This window comes from Podarcis cretensis, assembly GCF_951804945.1.
Source record: "Podarcis cretensis genome assembly, chromosome: 10".
NCBI lineage: Eukaryota > Metazoa > Chordata > Lepidosauria > Squamata > Lacertidae > Podarcis > Podarcis cretensis.
Window position 1 is genome coordinate 6837501 of NC_137179.1, and position 21277 is coordinate 6858777.

The following is a 21277-nucleotide window of genomic DNA, read 5'->3' on the forward strand; positions in this document are numbered from 1 at the left end:
AGAAGCAACCTACCAGGTGCTTTTCTTAACCCTACCTGGAGACACCAAAGATTGAGCCTGAGATCCTTGCCAGGAAAGCACACCCTTCGATCACTGAGTTATGGCCCATTTGAGCTCAAAATTGTCAGGATTGTTAACAACAACAACAACAACAACAACAACAGTATTAAATTGCACTAATTTGTTGCCTTTTTCACAAAAAGTGACTCAACATGATTTACAAAACAGTGTAAAAGCAGTATGAAACTAGAACAACAACAATCTAAAAACACACCCATACTTATACAAAAGGAGGTCTAACCCAGGGGTCAGCAAACTTTTTCAGCAGGGGGCTGGTCCACTGTCCCTCAGACCTTGTGGGGGGCCGGACTATATTTTGGGGGAAAAATAATAATGAAGGGACTCGGCAGGCGCCAGAAGCGGCCCCTGAAACGCTGAAGGAACCCCGTAAGGGGCTCCGGAACGTGGAGGGGGTAGCGGCGCTGTGAGTCGTTTCGCAATCTGCGGAGTGAAGCCGCGCTGCTGCTGCCGGTGAGCGCTGACCTTTTTTCCTGGAAACTTCTGATTCGGAAAAGCAACAACCCGTGAGTAAAGAAGGACTTTAAAAAATTTGACACTAAAAAATACTGAATTTGGCTGAAAGCGGAGTGACGTAAAACAGGAAGTCCGTCTTCCGCTGCCACTGAACTTCAAAGCAAAGAGCTGGAGGAGTGGGGGCATAGAAAGAACTTTTAACCTAATTGATCTGAGCACCCACTGAACTTTCCTTTAAACGAAATAAGGACTTTAAGCAATTGATTTTTTGCCCTTTATTTACTTTGTGATACCTTTCTTCTATTGGAACTACAATTTGAGTGAGAAACCCAGGTGCTGGAGCTGCCTGAGACTGAGCTGTCAGTTTGCAAGATCTGGCTACTGTGTATTAAAATTTGCAACAATCTGAGGGGGTTTGGACTTGCTATTTTGAAACATCATTTGAAACACCAGTATGCACTGTTTGAAACAATGTGGCTGTCAACACTAACTCTGTTTAAAACCTGTTATTGAAGGTTCTGGGACATTAAATTTGATTTTAATAATTTTACTAGAATTGGATTCTTCCCTGAAGACATTTTAAGCTCCCCCTAGAGGATTTGGGGATTTACAGCAGTGACATTATTCTACTTTCCTTTTCCCGACCTCCTGTTTGACTGTTTTCCTCTGGGCTGCAGCTTTCTCATGGGAACAACTCAGCTTGACCTTGATTTTTAGATAACTCTGGAATGAGTGGTGCAAGAAAGAGGGGAAGAACTAGACAAACAACTTTAACAACTTTAACCTCAGCCTTGCAGACACGTAGATCATCTGTACCTACTTTGCCTTCAGAGGAAGAAGCTGCTTCTCTGCCACAGGCAGGGGAGGGAGAAACTGAGCAGTTACAATTGGAAGATATGGCCTCAGGAGCAACTGCTTCTATTTTAGAGAAAATATATGAAAAATTGGAATCTCTGGACAAGAGAGTGGAATCTTTGGACAAGAAAGCTGATGAGCAAACAGCTAAAATTGATCAAAATACAGAATGTCTAAATAAATTAACTGGACAAGTATCACAGAACGTACAAGCAATTGGGCAGTTGACGGAGGCCACAGTAGAAAATCGGAAATTGGCTGAGGACACTAGCCAAAAACTTGAAAATTTAGAACAAGAGGTAAGACCACTCTGCAAACAAGTAGGTGAACACCAGACCTATCTTTCTATGATAGAACTGCGGAACCGGGAGAGTAACTTAAGGATAAGGGCAATACCAGAAGTGGAAGAAGGCAACTTAGCTGAGTTTTTGACTAAAGAATTTTCCAAGTTTTGGAATTTAGAGGAAAAGGACTTTAAAATTGTATCAGCTTTCAGGCTTGGAAGATTTGCAAAGAAAGAGAAGCCCAGAAACTGTTTGATAACATTGAGATCAAAGGAGGAAAGGGATAAGATTTTGGGCCTACACTACGAAAAGTCACTGGACATTTTGGATAAAAGAACTGAAATTTACAAAGACATTCCTAAACAACTGTTGGACCTTAGATCTGCCTACCTTGAATTGGTTAGGTTGCTGAGGAGCAACTCAATTATCTTTAGGTGGGAGTTTCCTCAAGGACTATCCTTTACCTTCAGAGGGAAGAAGGTTAAAATTAGAACATTGGAAGATAGAGACAAATTTCTGACTGCATACGGAGAGGACCTTCAAAAAGGAATTGAATCACCCTTTGGGCCGGGAGCACCGGCGGTACTTTCACCCTTGGAACCTGAAGATCCAGCGAATAAGATACCACCCCCAGGAAAATAACCAGATTTATTCAGGATGTCTCTGCAACTCTTGAGGTGGAATATAAATAGCTGCAACATCCCGGAAAAAAGGAGGAAAATATTTCACATATTAAAAAAAGAACAATTGGACATTATTTGCTTACAAGAAACACATGTGACCAGGCTCCATAGAAAAGTGTTAATAAATAAAAGACTTGGCCAGGAATTCATATCTTCGGACAGAGTAAAGAAGAGAGGTGTGGTGATATATGCAAAAGAGAGCCTGTCACCTAAATTTTTATTTAAAGATGAACATGGAAGAATTTTGGCAATTGAGATACAGCATCAAGGAGAGAAGTTTTTGATATTAGGAATTTATGCACCAAATGAGGGGAAATCGGAATTTTACAAGAAGTTGCATGAGACTATGCTGGATTATCTGGACTATAACAACATCATCATGATGGGAGATATGAATGGGGTCGTATCAACTAACATGGATAAGTCACAAAGCCAAAATGTCACAAAAGACGGCAGACTACCAAAGACTTTTTTTGAAATGACAGACAATATGGATCTGATTGACATTTGGAGAACAAAGAACCCCTTGGGAAGAGAGGGAACATTTTTCTCTGAAGCCCAGCTGACCTGGACAAGAATCGACCAAATATGGATATCTAGAGGTCTGGCACCTAAGGCCAGAAAGGTGGAAATCTGCCCAAAGACCTGCTCCGACCATAATGCAGTAAAGATGGACATGACACTACTACCAACCGGCTCCTTTAGATGGAAGATGAATGACAATTTGTTTAGAGATCAGGAGAATATTAAGAAGGCCCAAAAAGTTTTGAAGGATTACTTTGAGATAAATATGAACACTACGGTGGAAAAAAGAATTATCTGGGACGCAAGCAAGGCTGTGATGAGGGGGTTTTTGATACAACAGAATGCTGTAAAGAAAAGGACACAAAATGAGAGGAAAGATAAGATCTTGGAGAAAATTAAAGAACTAGAGAAGAAGCTAAGATCAAACCCGAAGTCACAGCCGATTCTGAGAGAAATTAAACTTTATCAAGCACAATACTCTAAATTGATAAACCAGGAAATAGAGTGGAAGATTAAATTAATGAAACAAAAAACTTTTGAATCGGCGAATAAATGTGGAAAATTGCTAGCTTGGCAACTGAAGAAGAGACAAAAACTAAATACAGTTACAAATTTAGAGATTGAAGGAAGAAATATTCAGAACCCTGTGGATATTAGAAAGTGCTTCCAGAGATACTTCAAAAAATTATATACTCAAGGGCCGCAAGACAAGGTTGAGATTAAACAATTTTTGGAAAAAAATGGACTACCTAAATTGTCACAAGAAAATAGATCAATCCTGAATTGCAAAATAACACGACAAGAGATTGAACAAGCCATTCAGAACATGCAATTGGGCAAATCCCCAGGGCCAGATGGGCTGACCTCCAAGTATTATAAGATATTAAAAGACTATCTGATACAACCACTGATGGAGGTTAGCAATGAAATTATGGAGGGGAAGAGGGCGCCGGAATCGTGGAAGGAAGCTTTTATCACATTGATACCAAAATTGGAAGCTGAAAAGACACAACTTTAGAACTATCGTCCCATCTCTCTTTTAAACGTGGATTACAAAATATTTGCAGACATTTTGGCAAGTAGATTTAAAAAAGTATTAAATGAAGTAATTCACAAGGACCAGGCAGGCTTTCTCCCAGGTAGACACCTGTTTGCTAATACAAGGAACATCATTGACATTTTGGAACTTTTGCAAACAGATATAAATACAAAAGCAGTGTTAATTTTTATAGATGCGGAGAAGGCCTTTGACAATATTTCCTGGAAATTTATGAAGGGAAATTTAAAAGAAATGGGAGTGGGACGGGGTTTTGAGAATGGGATTGATGCAATATATTCAGAACAAAAGGCTAAACTGATAGTTAACAATGTGGTTACAGAAGAGTTTAAAATTGAAAAAGGAACACGACAAGGCTGCCCTATTTCCCCTCTGCTATTTATTTCGGTTCTGGAGGTGCTCTTGAATATGATTAGAGGGGACCGGTTGGTGGAAGGAATTCAGGTCGGAACGAAACAATATAAACTTAAAGCTTTTGCAGATGACCTAGTTTTGACCTTGCAGGAGCCAGAATCTAGTACGAAAAGAGTATTACAATTGATTCAAGACTTTGGTCGGGTGGCGGGATTTAAATTAAACAAACAGAAAACCAAGGTATTGGGGGGAAAATTGACAGATACAGAGTCAGAACGGTTTCAGAGAGAGACAGAATTAAATGTGGTTAAAAAAGTAAAGTACCTAGGGGTAAACATAACAGCAAAAAATCTGAATCTATTTAAGGACAATTATGAAAAATGTTGGTCAGAAATTAAGAGAGACTTAGACAGTTGGACAAAATTGAAACTTTCTTTGTTAGGCCGAATTGCTGCTATCAAGATGAATGTATTGCCAAAAATGTTGTTTTTGTTCCAAACACTACAGATTGTGGACAAGACGGAGTGCTTCCGGAAGTGGCAGAGAGATATATCTAAGTTTGTCTGGCAGGGCAAAAAGCCCAGAATTAAGTTTAAGATACTAACTGATGCGAAAGAAAGAGGGGGCTTTGCCCTGCCAGACCTAAAGTTGTACTATGAGGCCGCAGCTTTCTGCTGGCTAAAAGACTGGCTACTTCTCGAAGACACTGATGTACTGGATCTGGAAGGTTTCAACAATGCTTTTGGTTGGCATGCATACTTATGGTATGACAAGGTTAAGATCAATAAGGCCTTTAAGAACCATATTGTCAGAAAAGCAGTGTTTAATGTCTGGACAAAATATAAAGACTTATTGGAAAATAAAACTCCAAGGTGGCTATCACCTCTGGAAGCTAAGGCCCGAAAAAGACCCAATATGGAGGCCAAATGGCCAAAATATGGGGAAATACTAGAAAAAGATGGAGACAATTGGAAATTGCAGAGTTTGGAGAAAATGAAGGATAAAGTGCGAGACTGGTTACACTACGCTCAGATTAAAGAAGTCTTTAAAAATGACAAAAAGTTAGGGTTCCAGGTGGAGAAATCGAAATTGGAAACAGAACTGTTAGAACCTAAGACCAAGGTACTTTCAAGAATGTATAACTTGCTGTTAAAATGGAACACACAAGATGAAATGGTTAAATCGGCTATGATAAAGTGGGCACAGGATATTGGGTATAACATTATGTTTGAGAACTGGGAAAGGTTGTGGACCACTGGGTTGAACTTCACTGCATGTAATGCTTTGAAGGAAAATGTAATAAAAATGATATATAGATGGTACATGACCCCAGTTAAACTTGCCAAAATATACCATTTGTCTGATAACAAATGCTGGAAATGTAAAGGAAATGAAGGAACATTCTTTCACCTCTGGTGGACGTGCCCTAGAGTGAAGGCCTTCTGGGAAATGATATATAATGAGTTGAAAAAGGTATTTAAGTATACTTTCCCCAAGAAACCAGAGGCCTTCCTCCTGGGTATTGTCGGCCAGAGGGTGATAAAGAAGGACAGAACTTTTTTCCTGTATGCAACAACGGCAGCAAGGATACTTATCGCTAAGCATTGGAAAACCCAAGATCTACCCACACTGGAAGAATGGCAGATGCAACTGATAGACTATATGGAATTGGCTGAGATGACCGGCAGAATCCGAGACTTGGGAGAGGAGAGAGCTGAAGAAGATTGGAAGAAATTTAAGATTTATTTACAAAAATACTGTAATTTGGTTGAATGTTAAGGAGGATGCTAGATCATAAATAATTGAGCACCACCAAATTAGGTGGAATTAGGATGATAAGTGAGATTGAGGAAAATATAAACCTTTTGGAGAATTATTAGATTATATTCAAATGAATGGGATACAAGAATCTAAACAAGGTGATAAATTGCTGGCAAAATTTACAATGATGTAAGTGGGAGCGGGAGACGCGAGGGAGTCCAAAGAAGTTATGAAACTATGTTATGATATATGTTATATTGTTTATTATTTCTGTATTTGTATTTAAAAATCTTAATAAATATATATATATATATATATATAAAAGAAAAATAATAATGAAGGAATTCCTATGCCCCACAAATAACCCAGAGATGCATTTTAAATAAAAGGACACATTCTACTCATATAAAAACATGCTGATTCCTGGACTGACCGCGGGCCAGATTTAGAAGCCAATTGGGCCTGATCCAGCCCCTGGGCCTTAGTTTGCCTACTCATGGTCCAACCTCTCCCAACTGGGAGAAGCTACAAACATGCTTCTCCTATTTATCATTTTATTTGGATTTTACATTGTGTTAATAATGGCGTGGGTCTTTTTTTGCAAGCCTCTTTGAGAATTTTTATCACACCCAAGGGACCTAACCTGCATTTAGCAAAGGCAGCCGGAAGGAAACTGGTGTTTGTGTGTAACAGGGAGCTGGCACCTACGGCTTGTGCTCTCCCCATCCCCTGAAACCCGGCCGCTTTCCAGAGCTTGTGTTTTGATATCATTGCATTATGCATTTCTCTGTCCTGCCAACATCAGTCTGTGCAGCAGAAAGAGGAACACAGGAATCTGCATAAGGCTGGGTCTTAGCATTGTTCATAATGGCTGGTAGCAGTTCTCTTAGATTTCAGGCAGGGGAATTCCCAGCCTCTCCTAGAGAGGCCAGGGATTGAACCTTGGACCTTCTGCATTCAAAGCAGATGCCCTTCCGCTGTGCTAAGGCCCTTCTCAAACACAGGAAGCTGCCTTATATGCTCTACCACCCAACGATGGCCTTTTCACAACATGTGGAAACTACAGTGGTGCCCCGCAAGACGAATGCCTCGCAAGACGGAAAACTCGCTAGACGAAAGAGTTTTCCGTTTTGGAGGCGCTTCGCAAAACGAATTTCCTATGGGCTTGCTTCGCAAGACGAAAATGTTTTGCGAGTTCCTGCGGGGGTTTTTTCCTCCCCCCCCCTTTTTCTAAGCCGCTAAGCTGCTTATCTGCTTATCCGCTAAGCCACTAAGCCGCTAAAAGCCGCTAAAAGCCGCTAAAAGCCGCTAAGCCGCTAATAGCACTAATCCGCTAAGGCGTCAATGGGCTTGCTTTGCAAGACGAAAAAACCGCAAGGCAAAGAGACTCGCGGAACGGATTCTTTTCATCTTGCGAGGCACCACTGTAGGTGTGTTTTATAAAAGGGACTGGAGAGAACTGGACATGGGGATTTACTGGTGTAATAAACAAAAATCTGCCCTTATTCCCTTATGGGGGACACAAGAGCCCTTATAAAGTCCTTTGTAGGTTCTCCATCGGTCGGAGCAAATAACAGAGGCCAACCAGAGAATATTGAGAAGCAAAGCAGCTAGTAAGCCTGATCTTTATTGAACTGTTGCAACAGGGTGCTTCCCTCACACGCAGGAAAGGAGGAAGACCCCAAACAAAGGTGTGCCCGCCCTTATATAGACATTTTAAATTGCCCGGAGTCCAAGACCACCCCCAGAAACATCATACATACATCACAGAAGGGGTGTAGCTCAAGACCACCACCCCCAGATACATCATACCTACTTCACAGAAAGGGCGGTCTACAACAGAAAACTGAGTGCATTGTTTATCTCCTGTGTGGCAGATCTGTTAATGGTCACTTGATTGGATACCCTGGGGAGCCTGGCCAGTCTTTTGTAATGACAAATACTTAGTTCTTGAGCCAGGTCACAGGCTCACCCTATTCATTCATATACAGACATATCCTTAAGACAGGATTTGTGAACGAAAAGACAATGGGGAGCCTTTTCCATTTTCCTTCGACCTTGCAGAGAAATATTTGAGGTCAATTTGGGAGGGACAAAATGGTTTCAGGACTTTTTCTGGGGGGGAGGGGTTCAGACATGTGGTTTATATATGCAGTTATGAACATTTCATGTGTGTGTGTGTGACCTTAAATTTTTGATTTCACTGGCTTCCCTGAAGCACCTGATTGGCTACCCAACCAGGTCGGAAACAAAACTCTGAACTAGATAGACCTTTGTTATGATCCAGCAGGGATCGTCCAATATTCTTACAGATTCCTGTTCTGGTGGGAGACTCATGCAGTGCATAAAGCAAGTGCTATCCAAAAGCACACGTGCTTTGGTTGATGGGGTCACAAAGAGTTGGACACGACTAAACAACAATAACATCCAAAAGCAACATCTCTCCTTATACTTTCTTGTCAGGGACTGGCAGGCTGCTGGCGAGTGTGCACCAGGGGCAGGGGGGGCTGGAGTCTGACTCAGGGCAGTGGTTTGTGGGGGCCTGTATCAGCTAGGAGGCAGGACTCAGGCAGGGGAAGCTTCAGAGTTGGAGGATGGAAGGAGAGGAGGAAGTGAAGGGATTCCCCACCCTCCCCTTTCCACTGACTCACAGAACCAGGAGGGGACTGAAAAAGGATGAACAGAAGAAGTTTCCACGCAGGCACAGTCTCCGGCTGCATGCATGCAGACCATTGGGGGGAGGTACATTAACTGGTGGAGGGGAATGGTCCCCTGTTACAGCAACTGTTCCATACAGTGCTGACCTGGGAATAGCAGCCTAGTTGTTAGATTGGTGTGCGTAGATTTCCAGAGCTGTAGAAGCAATTGTTAAGTGTTATCTTGGACAATAAATACTTAACGATCTGCCGTGTGCATTCTTTTGGCTGAGAAGCACCCCTGACAACTATCTACTGATAAGGAGCCTCTGCTACAAAAAAGAAGAATATTAATTCAGCCAGATGAGGTAAAAGTAGGACTCAAAGCAAACTCTTAAAAAGCTAACAACTCTGGGTGTGCTCCTCTTTCAGATAACACACTCACAAGATGATCAGTGCTTATTAATGCAGAGGCAATCAACATAATCAGGGCCTTGATTGCACAAGGATGGGAAGGAAGATGGTTTCTTGGTTAAAAGACGAATCCACCAGCTGAAGAACCAACTCCCCCTTTAGATGATGTAGGGCTGAGTTTGGGTGGAAAGGACTGTACTATTAAATCTCTTAAAAACAAAATAATACAGTGGAAGAACATTTACCCAAAGTGGGGCACCTGGCTTTGCAGATTCTTGTTGGTGGTTTGCAATATAAAATCTGATATCAGAAAATATAAAAAAGAGAATTGAGGATCAGTGTCCACGAACATTCCTAACACAGCCCAAATCATGAATTAATCACCACCACCACCACTCTTGGTGAATTTAGCCGTGCTGGTTTAAATCTTGATATCAGTGCCTCAACATTCACATAATGGGCTTAGAAATCCCAGAAGGTAGGAAAATCATAATGAACGGAGACTTAAACAAACATAAACATATTCTAGGGTGATCTGCATGCACACACAAAGCATATTAATGCCACACACTGCCCCTTCTTTAGAAATGTCAGGAGTCTGGAGATAGAATTGGGAACTTCTGGATCTATGCTCTGCTGCATGAAGCATTCCTGGGCCTACGATGTCCTCCTGATTCCACAGTGGCTCCCTCTAGTTCTAGCAGCAACAGAAGCTCCTGAGTCTGGCTTAGGTTTTGATCAGGCAGCGGTCTGCCTTGTGTCCCTGCCCACTTGGCTATCTCTGGCGCCCCAGACTGCTTATGGCCCAGAAACACAATGTGAAGGTACAAGATAGCATCTTGAAGCGTTTTAGGGTTGCACTTTGTATTCTCTAGCATGGAAGCACATCATGGTAAAGGAGCAGTTGAGGACAGGTGCTAAGTAGCTGCTGCCTAGCTGCCCACTGGAAAAATGGCTGTGCGAGGAAAGGGAAATGGTCACTACAGCCAACTCATCATGTTTCTTGTAGGGACTTATTCTCGACACAACCTGAACTTTCGCACAAGCCATTCTTCCCCAGATCTTCAGAAAATGAACCTGCACTCAAAAACAGGAATTCTAGAAAGGTAAGCTTTCAGGTAGCCAGCCAGCCAATGTTAAATACCAAGAAATATTCAAGGTTTATTAACCTAAAGCAACCTGTAATCCTCCCTAAATAGGGACAGGAGACAGAGACAACACTCCTAATGAGCGATTATGCTGGGCACAATAAATCTTTGGGTATACACAGGATTATGCATATCAACACGCCATGCGAAGCAACTGTCCCAACCCTGCTCCTGACGGTTTCTCTGGGGAGAAAAGGCAATTTTGTTCTTGTGCTAACCCTCTTTCTCTCTCCCCACTCTGCATTAACTGGCTGCTCAAATTTACTAAAGGGTAATTTTAAAACTAGCGTCCCAGGCCCCAAAAGAAGAGATGCAAGAGGTTTGTGAGATAAAGAGTCAAAATCTGATTCTCTTTTAAAGATGATGAGTTGTGTCTCTGTATGCCATGTGGTGTGTGTGTGTGTGTGTGTGTGTGTGTGTGTGTGTCTGGTGTTGAGCCTCCGAGGTTGCCTGCTGCATCTCTGCATTGTAGGGCTACAAATCCGGAGGAAGAGCACTGCAGAAGAGCATCTCTTACAGAAACATATGGCAATTCCTATATCCACATGCTTTTCTAATATCTTTCCACCATGCTCTCAGTTTTAATTCTGGAAAAGCCTGCCTCAGTGACTAGAAATCTGGGGAACACTGTGCTCAGCTCACACTCTTTGTGTTTGCACAGTAAGGTGCCACACCAAAATACAGTCTAGATGAAGGCCAAAGGATAGTCCAGAAGAGATAGTACAGTATACAGATGCAGTTCACAAGGACAATATTCTGAATGCTGTATTAGCACAGAATTCCAAAGTCTGCAGATAACATAATAATAATAATAATAATAATAATAATAATAATAATAATAATAATAATTTATTTATACCCCGCCCTCCCTAGCCAAGTTCATTTAAGTTGAATGATTACAACTTAAAAACAAAAAATACAACATTAAAATATTGAAACATTAAAATATTAAAATGTAGCCTCATCGCAGGAGGAGAAGGAAAGGAAAAAAGAAAGAGAGGGAGGGAGGGAATCAAATTGGCTCCAAGCCAAAGGCCAGGCGGAACAACTCTGTCTTACAGGCCCTGCGGAAAGAAATCAGATCCTGCAGGGCCCTGGTCTCATGAGGTAGAGCGTTCCACCAGGCCGGAGCCAGAGTTGAAAAGGCCCTGGCTCTGGTCGAAGCCAATCTAACATCCTTAGGGCCCGGGACCACTAGGGTGTTGCTATTTATGGACCTTAAGGTCCTCCGTGGGGCATACCGGGAGAGGCGGTCCCGTAGGTACGAGGGTCCTAGGCCGTAAGGGCTTTAAAGGTCAAAAGCAACACCTTAAATCTGACCCTGTATTCCACCGGGAGCCAGTGCAGCTTGAAAAGCACTGGATGAATATGCTCTCATGGCAGAGACCCCGTGAGGAGCCTCGCTGCAGCATTCTGCACCCGCTGGAGTTTCTGGGACAGCTTCAAGGGCAGCCCCGCGTAGAGCGAATTACAGTAGTCAAGCCTGGAGATGACCGTCGCATGAATCACTGTGGCCAAGTCAGGGCGGGAAAGGTAAGGGACCAACTGCTTGATGCGGCGAAGGTGGAAAAATGTCGCCTTGGCTGTTGCTGTAACCTGCGCCTCCATGGAAAGGGAGGCGTCAAGGATTACACCCAAACTCTTAACGGAAGGCAATGGCACTAATTGGGCCCCCGCAAGAGAAGGGAGTTGGTCCCTCATCCCCATGCCATCCCGACCTAGCCATAGGACCTCTGTCTTCGAAGGATTTAGTTTCAATCGGCTCCCACGAAACCATTCAGCCACAGCTTCCAAGCATCTGGTCAGTGTGTTCAGGGCCGTGTCGGTGTGGCCATCCATCAGCAGATAGAGCTGAGTGTCATCGGCATATTGGTGACAGCCCAGCCCAAAGCTCCGGATAATCTGGGCAAGGGAGCACATAAAGATGTTAAAAAGTATCAGGGAGAGAATTGCGCCCTGTGGCACTCCACACATCAAGGAATGGCGCGACGACATTTCCCTCCCTAGTGCCACCCTCTGTCCCCGACCAGAGATAAAAGAGCACAGCCAGTTACGGGCTATGCCCTGTATCCCCACGTCTGCAAGGCGGTGGTCCAGAAGATCATGATCGACCATGTCAAAGGCTGCTGACAAATTAAAAGGATCAGCAGTCCTGACCCGCCTCGATCCAGTTGTCTACGGAGATCATCTGTTAGGGCAACCAGAGCCGTCTCGGTCCCAAAACCAGGACGGAAACCGGACTGAAATGGATCTAAAGCCGATCTTTCCTCCAGAAACCTACCAAGCTGTTCAGCAACCGCTCTCTCAATTACCTTACCCAGATATGGAAGATTTGAAACTGGGCGGATAACATGACACACTCATGAAACAAAGAGGGAAATGCTTAAAAGCTGCTTGCATTTAGCCTAGATTTATTGAGCATCCGCTCTGATTTGCATGCACAAAGCTTACGTGGAGGTTAGATTGTTGCACATTCGATTTCTACTCATTCCGTACTCAACCTAATTTGCTTGTGGAATGTTCACATCTTATTCTCCCCTCTGCCTTCAGCCTCCTGGTCTCTTATCTCCATGTCCCTTAGCTTCACTACTCCTTGGGACCTCTTCTAAGTCTCTAGCCTGAATTTGTGAGAAGTTTTATTCCCAGCAAAAATGACAGCTTACCCTTTCCTCACAGTTGTTGGCCTGCAAACTGCTTTGCTTCCTGAGCAACTGAACATTCGAAGAACATCACTCCTGCTCAGCCAGTCGGTAGCAGAGGCTTCTCTGCCATAAACTCAATACACTTCAGCTCTTTGACATAGTTTTTGTTTTCAAATATCACCACCAGACCTGAGTTCTCAGGAAGTGGTGAATGCAATATTGAAATCAATGAATGAAAAAGAATTTGCTTGAGCACTCTGGTGAGTTTAGCTACATGCTGCAACCTTAGCATCTAAACAGTTATTGCTAAGAGTAAAGTTTGCATTCTTTGCGGGCGGGGGAAGAGAAGGAAGAGGAAGAGGAAAAACAAACCAGGAGAAGACAAAAATGACTGTGTCATATCTGACTGGTTTGGAAAATACAAAAATCCAATTCTGAAGAAGCACAGATAAGGGGAGAGCTGTGGAAGTGCCATCAGCTTAGCAAACACTAAATAATGAACGAGGGAGAGACTGTGGGGTGTGATAAAACACTCCATTAGCTGGGCTGGTTTTAAATGGGTGATAATTGTGGCAGAGACACAGAAAAAAAGGTTATTGAATTTTTATCTGTAGGAAGGGGAGGCCTTTGACAGATTAACTATAAAGTCACTCAGCCCAGTTTGTATATTGTACAAATACTGTAAAAAAAAAAAGAAGAATAAATAAATAATAAATAATATTTTATTTATACCCCGCCCTTCCCGGTTCAGAAAACCATGCTCAGGGCAGCTAACAACAAATTTAAAACACTTAATTGTAATACAACATAGAAGCAGTATAAAATACAGTATAAAAGCATGAATAACAATAAAATTCAAAGTTCAAAAATCAATTTGGGGGAAATCCATCCAATAAACATTAGATAGTCACCAGGGCTAGTTGGCTGAATTAGTCCTACTTGGGCCAGCGAGGAGGCCAGGGGAGAATTAGCTGTGGGGTCCCAGAGCGGGTAATCTTCATAAAAGGAGAGGGAGAGGAAAGAGAAGGGAAATAAAAGATCAGGCTGAATTCAAATTAAATGCCAGGTGGAGTAGCTCTGTCTCACAGACCCAGCAAAAGGAGGTTAAATCCTGTAGGGCCCTGGTCTCCTGGGACAGAGCATTCCACCAGGTCGGAGCCATCACTGAAAAGGCCCTGGTCCTGGTGGAGGATAGTCTGACTTCCTTAGGGCCCGGGACCTCTAAACTATGGTTATTCATGGACCTTAAAGTCCTCTGCGGGACATACCAGGAGAGGCAGTCCCATAGATACGAGGGCCCTAAGAAGAGTGTGTTAACCCAAAATCCTGACCAAGCCAGGGAGACTGCAGGAGCTGAGGAGCTCAAGGTGTTGGGAACATAGGAAGCTGCTTTGTGCTCTGTTGTACCATTGGGTCCATTTAGCTCAGTATTGTCCACACTGACTGGCAGCAGCTCTCATTCCCAGCCCTAGCTGGGGATACTGAGGACTGATCCCAGGACCTTCTGCAAGGCAGATGCACTGAGCTACGACCCTTCCCTGTAGTAACAAACAAACTCCCACAGTTTAAAAGGACATCAAATGTTTAATTAGTCCAGGGGTCAGCAAACTTTTTCAGCAGGGGGCCGGTCCACTGTCTCTCAGACCTTGTTGGGGGGCTGGACTATATTTTTTTTGGGGGGGGGGAATGAACAAATTCCTATGTCCCACAAATAACCCAGAGATGCATTTTAAATAAAAGGACACATTCTACTCATGTAAAAACACGCTGATTCCCAGACCGTCCGTAGGCCAGATTTAGAAGGCGATTGGGCCAGATCCGGCCCCCGGGCCTTAGTTTGCCTACCCATGAATTAGTCAAAGGCCTGGGAGAAGAGGGATTTATTTGTCTACTCACTTTGTGCCACTGGAAGGTTGGAGAAAGCTGCCTTCATACGGCTGGAGAGCCATTCCAAACTTTCGTGCATATTGGCCAAGGCCTTCAGGTCGCTGACATCAGAGAGAATCTCTTGTGTGGGAATCAGTTTATCACCCAGGTTCCCAATGAGCACTTCGGATTCTTTGCCAAAGGCGGTTCTAGAACAAGAAAAACACAAGGCACATATAAAATTAATACAGAACTCAACAATAGTGCAAAGAAAAGGACTTTCTCAGTCAGATTTGTCTAAAGGGCTTTTCCTGGTGTGGGATTTTACACATTCATCTGAGCCCATGCTGCTCCCACATCAGCCTGTCAGGTGCTCTTGATTCCTAAAACTGGAATAACCTGAATGTATTATTTATCAGTGCAACCAGCGATGTTACAATGGAGTTTTGAGGCTAGATCTGTACCGAGTAAGAAAAGATCAGACACCAGGATAATCTGAATGCTAGCCTCACTGAAATCCATGCTAGTCGTGATTCACTTGCCTCACTGATTTCAACAGGACTAAAGCACAACTAAGTCTGGATCCGACTCATTTTTACTGATGTTTAATGTATTTTAAATTATTTGATCCCACTATTCAGCTAGACGCGGGTGGCGCTGTGGGTAAAACCTCAGTGCCTAGGACTTGCCGATCGTAAGGTCGGCGGTTCGAATCCCCGCGGTGGGGTGAGCTCCCGTCTTTTGGTCCCAGCTCCTGCCAACCTAGCAGTTCGAAAGCACATCAAAGTGCAAGTAGATAAATAGGTACCGCTTTATAGCGGGAAGGTAAACGGCGTTTCTGTGTGCGACACTGGTGCTGGCTCGCCAGCTGCAGCTTCGGCACGCTGGCCACGTGACCCGGAAGTGTCTTCGGACGGCGCCGGCTCCTGGCCTCTTAAGTGAGATGAGCGCGCAACCCTAGAGTCGGACACGACTGGCCCGTACGGGCAGGGGTACCTTTACCTTTACCTTTTATTCAGCTAGAAGCAGCTCATGGCCAGACATTGAAAACAAGAATCAAACAACAGGAGGTCAAAACAAGATTGGAGTGATCGTTTTGTAGTATTATGGCAGTGGACAAAGCTGTAGTGTAACTTTTGAATAAATGTGTTGTTTTGAAGAAGAAGAAGAAGAAGAAGAAGAAGAAGAGACACAACTTCATTACAAAATTTATACCTGCAGCAAGTTAACGTGTATGTGCTGTCAAGATGGAGATAGCCCTTTTTTTGCATTATATTTCTTTTTGCATGTTATATCATTTTGAGTTGTATTCCTCCCTAATTTAAAGAATAGAATAAGTGGCACAACAAATCAACAATCCATGCTTTCTTCTAAATCATGTGAAGGAGTTTGACCCATTTCAAAGATCGACCAGGCTGGCTCCAGACTACAAGGAAGGGTGAAGAATTCCTTAACATAATTTTCCTAATGGATTCCGGTAAGTTGTAATAACAAGCCTCTCATTCATCACGAGGGATTTCTAAAACAACTTAGTAGCTCATGAACAGGCTTTTTCGGATGTCCCAGAGGGAGGGGCTGGGCGGCTGGACAGAGAAGGCTAGTAAAATTGATCACGGGGTCAGGCGGTCAAACACTGAGTCATCCACTAAAGAAACACACATTATTAAGTAACTTACAATGCCCAAAGGGAACCCTCCACAGTTCAGATCTATTTCCTGGCAACAGGCAACCCTGAGGAAATTCATCCCGCACATTCAAAGGAATTTGAGGGCTACGCTTGTGTGCCCTGACAGATAAGACAACCCATTCATGGCAAGGCTACCTGTTGTTGCCACTACCATTTAGGATCATTTTAGGAATAATTTACCTTATGAAGTCCTCTTCTTCCTCCCTCTTTGGTCGCAATTGCTTGGGCTGGGCCATGTTGATCCAGTTTGGAAGAGACTTCAGGAGTCTGGTGATATCATCATCTTTTGCCCAAGACGCACTGATGACCAGCTTTTCATCAGATTGAACAATGCTCCTACATCAAATGAGAAATGGTGATGTAAGGAAGAGGTGAGGTGTATTTCCTGATTATTTGATATTCCAGCTCACATTATGAAATAAATAAATAAACCATCACTCAAATGTGAAGGGTGCCCAGGCTGTGGAATAAAGTGTGCCCCTATACCATACCGTAGAGACAATTATAATCAACTCTTTTATTATTATTATTAAAGATTTTCTTGGTTTACAAAAGTTTGAGCAATCTCTCTTTCTTTCCAAGTTACATTTTTACAGATCAGTTTCATTTGTTGAGACATTAGTGTTACAATAGGGAGAAAAGGGGGGGGTGGAGGGGGGAAAGGTGAGTGGGGCGGGGGCAGGTAGCGATGTTTCTATTTTACTTAATATATGTTATAATCAACTCTGATCTCTGCATAACTGAAAATCAGCAGTGTTGATGAAGAATTCTTTGCACCTCAAAAGGTTGTAAAGGGTTTTAATCAACAGGTTGGTTCAGTGGGAGATACTTCTTAGTTTCTAAATTCAATCTGCCAAAAGCAAAATGACGCAGTCTGAGTTTTCAAATGCTGCAGGATCCCAGAGCCTAAATCTCCATTTCAGACTTCACTACTCTCTGGAACAATGTGCTTTCCCATTTCCTAAACTATCAACCCCTGAGCTGCATCAAAAATCAATGCAAAATTGAAAAGCAGATAAAAGTAAAAGCTGTCTTGAACAACAAATAGCCCTCCAGCTCAGACTGTAGAAAATCCAATGGTTCTGCCTAGTATTCTGTTAAAAATATCAGAAAAATGTAGTTATTTTTGAAGGAAGAGAGGAATTTGGTCATTTCCCCCATTTCCTCCTCATCGAGGGCCTATTTGCTAGACTACGTTAACCAGTATGCTTTGACCACTCAAGTCTGAAATGACAACAGCAATGAGGCTGCTACTACTCTAGGGCGTTTATTTCACAGTCTAACAAATACAACTGTTTTCTTCTCAATCCTGCATCCCAGAATTATAGTCTCAGGTTCATTTTATCCTATGTGCCTCCTAGACATAAGCCCTTGCAATACTCTCTCTGTGTTTTCAAACTTTTATCTAATAATTCAAGAAGGGAGTAATGAAAAGGAGAGCCCTGGAAAGTCACCATGCCATGTAGGATGGAATACAATAAAATAGTTATTTGTCACAGCAGTGGGGATGCCATATTTAATTCAGAACTCCACCCCAGTTTTGTCATTCCTTGCCTGTGCCACCTGGAGCAAGCTGCTCCGTTTATGTGATCAGCTGTGGCAAACCTTGGTCTGGATTGTGTGGATTGATGGGGTGGGCAAATGATCGTCCCACTGCATGATGGAAGGTCGTGCTTTTGGTCTCCTCAAGGATTCCAGTTTGGGTGACGTAATGTAAAGGTAAAAGTAAAGGTAAAGGGACCCCTGACCATTAGGTCCAGTCATGGCCGACTCTGGGGTTGCACACTCATCTCGCTCTATAGGCCGAGGGAGCCGGCGTTTACCTGCAGACAGCTTCCAGGTCATGTGGCCAGCATGACTAAGCCGCTTCTGGCGAACCAGAGCAGCGCACGGAAATGCTATTTACCTTCCCACCAGAGCGGTACCTATTTATCTACTTGCACTTTGACGTGCTTTCGAACTGCTAGATTGGCAGGAGCAGGGACCGAGCAATGGGAGCTCACCCTGTAGCAGGGATTCGAACCGCCGACCTTTTGATTGGCAAGCCCTAGGCTCTGTGGTTTAACCCACAGGACCACGTGCCCCCCTAAAACTCTAACCACTACACCACACTGGCTTGACGTAATGCACGGCAGTACAAATGTGTCTCTGAAGGTGAGATCTACCCTCAGCATTCCTATGATAAAGAAGTAGTCAACATGGTAGCCTCCTATTCCATGCTTCCTGCTTTGTTGTTGTTTAGTCGTTTAGTCATGTCTGACTCTTCGTGACCCCATGGACCAGAGCACGCCAGGCTTCCTGCTTTAGGTGAAGATAAAAGGAACTGAACCAGGGACCTTTTGGACACACAGCAGACACTGAACCACTTAGCTAGGGTCTCCTCCCTGCAACTCCATGCTTTGGTGCATGTTATGTGTTTGGGGCCAGAGACCTGCTTTATTTGTGGATGAGCATGAATTTCTCATATTCAGTCATGTTGAATCTGAAAGTGAAATCTGTCGCTGACTCCTGGGGTGCTTCTGTCACTAAATACCTGAGTCTCAATTAGCCCCAGCGGCCTCCAGATGTTCCCTAATCAAAGTCCCAAGCCACTCTGCTATTTTGTTTCCAGGGGTTATTAGCAGCCATTTGAATTTTGGAAGCAGTGCAGGTTCTGGAGCTGCTATGCCATCTCAAGCAGATGTCTTATGCACTCAACGCACTGGGCCGTGAAGGGAATCGGGCCTTTCTCTGCAATGCCCTGTCACCTGTTTGTCTGTTACGCCCCTTTCCTAGCCCCCTCCTGGGAGCCAGATACAACACAGCAACACAGATGGCTCTGTCTGTGGCCCAATGAGCCAAAAACCAATTATTAGATTGTCATGCTGGTGGTGATGATTAACCCTATTACCAGAACAGGAAAAATTGCATAGCTAGCTGCTTTGAGATAGTGGTGGTGGGTGGAATCCGGTATCAGTTTTAAGATGACAGCTCTGTTCTTCAATGAATCCCACCTCCTCAAGTCTGTGGTGTCTCTGTTTCTCCCACCCAACCCCTTAAATGGTCCTTGCATTTTCTCTGCCACTTCTTACAGCTGCTGGCATCCTAGGGCTGACCGCCACATCCCCTGGTTAATATTCTGCATGGACATGTAGCACATCACCCTCGGGAAACATGGCCATTAGGACAGGGGGGCACCACAGACACGGAGATGCCAGCATAAACAAACTTCACTAGCCAAACCACAAGGAGTGTCTGCTCGCTTCTCCAGCCATGGACTCCAACTGCTTGCCATGCAAATAGCTGTGCCCAGGTCACACTTCAAAAGAGAAGTGTAGGATTAACACCTTAGCTTAAACTTAGAGGTGCATTTAACCTCTCATGCACCTGCTGAATCCTTTAACCTGCAATTTGCCTTATGTACTAATCTGAAGGGACGCGGGTGGCGCTGTGGGTTAAACCACAGAGCCCAGGACTTGCCGACCAGAAGGTCAGCGGTTCAAATCCCTGTGACGGGGTGAGCTCCTGTTGCTCGGTCCCTGCTCCTGCCAACCTAGCAGTTCAAAAGCACGTCAAAGTGCAAGTAGATAAATAGGTACCGCTCCGGCGGGAAGGTAAACGGCGTTTCCGCGTGCTGCTCTGGTTCGCCAGAAGCGGCTTAGTCATGCTAGCCACATGACCCGGAAGCCGTCTGCAGACAAATGCCGGCTCCCTCGGCCTATAGAGAGAGATGAGCACCGCAACCCCAGTCGGCCACAACTGGACCTAATGGTCAGGGGTCCCTTTACCTTTACTAATCTGATAAATGCACTAAAACCTTTGGCAGGACTGGAGGTGTGAGTTTGAGTTCTTCATACGACCAGGAAAGCTGGGACAGCTGAGAATAATCCCTGGCCAAGCTCTTGGGAGAGCCACACTAGGATAAATGGACCCGTGGTCTGATTCAGCACGAGGCAGCTTTAAATGACAGGAGGATGGGCTATGTGAATCAGAAGTGGGGGAGAACAATCCAAGGTTCAAGATTTGGCACCTCCAGTTAATGGGTTCTGGGTAACTGGGATGGGAAACGCTAAAGACACGCAGGGCTAGATAAATAACTAGCACCATGCAGTTTCTTATACACATTCTCTCCCTCTCTCACAATGAGTTAGGAGAACATCTTGTGCCCCCATTATGCTCTTCCAATCACATAAAGGGTATAATGACTTCTATTTGTACCTAGCATGAGTTGGTAGATCAAGTAGTGTATTTTCTGTGATTTTTTATGTCCTCCTCTTCCTGTAATCAGGGACTGGACACTGAAATGAGGGTGACCTAATTGTGTCACTGCAAACGCAATAAATAAAGAGTTCACTTGTAACTTCACTTGTAGGTAAACAACTTAAAGCAGGGTGACAGGTAAGTTTTGTATTAGTGGGACTGGAGGTATTAACTATGTATGTGTAAATAGGCTAGTTATTGTCTCACCTTTATCCTTGTAGCTGTACCTGTTTTAAGTCGTTTACCTACTGTCTTCTCTTGTGCATTATTTACTACAAAGGTATGCCTTAATTATGCATTACATGGATGGAGCATTGCTCCTCCTACCGCCACCATTAAACCCACCCATCACCAACAGGTCCCAGGGCACGCTACAGCAATTTAAAATTCAGTATTAAAAGCAGTCAAAACAAATTACAATACAGCGGTAGTCTGTATTTTACAATTTTAGGACGTCCTAATGGTTTTATTGCACACTGCTATGAAATCTTTTTGAATGAGTTGGCAGTGTAGAAATATACTTATAGGTAAAATAAATCTAAACTTATTCCCTTATTTGCCTTTTCCTCCTAAAGAAGAAAACCTCCAAATG

At 43.6% G+C, this 21277-nt stretch overlaps 1 protein-coding gene across 1 annotated transcript in view; it reads right to left on the reverse strand.

Annotated features, from left to right (window-relative positions):
- EXOC4 (exocyst complex component 4) overlaps positions 1 to 21277 on the reverse strand; it is a 376341-nt gene that overhangs the window by 45952 nt on the left and 309112 nt on the right. The window contains exons 13-14 of the mRNA XM_079992331.1: positions 16627 to 16782; positions 14790 to 14968 (exon numbers count right to left, since the gene is read on the reverse strand). Coding sequence (XP_079848457.1) covers positions 14790 to 14968; positions 16627 to 16782 — 335 coding nt within the window. The remainder of the gene's footprint in view (positions 1 to 14789; positions 14969 to 16626; positions 16783 to 21277) is intronic.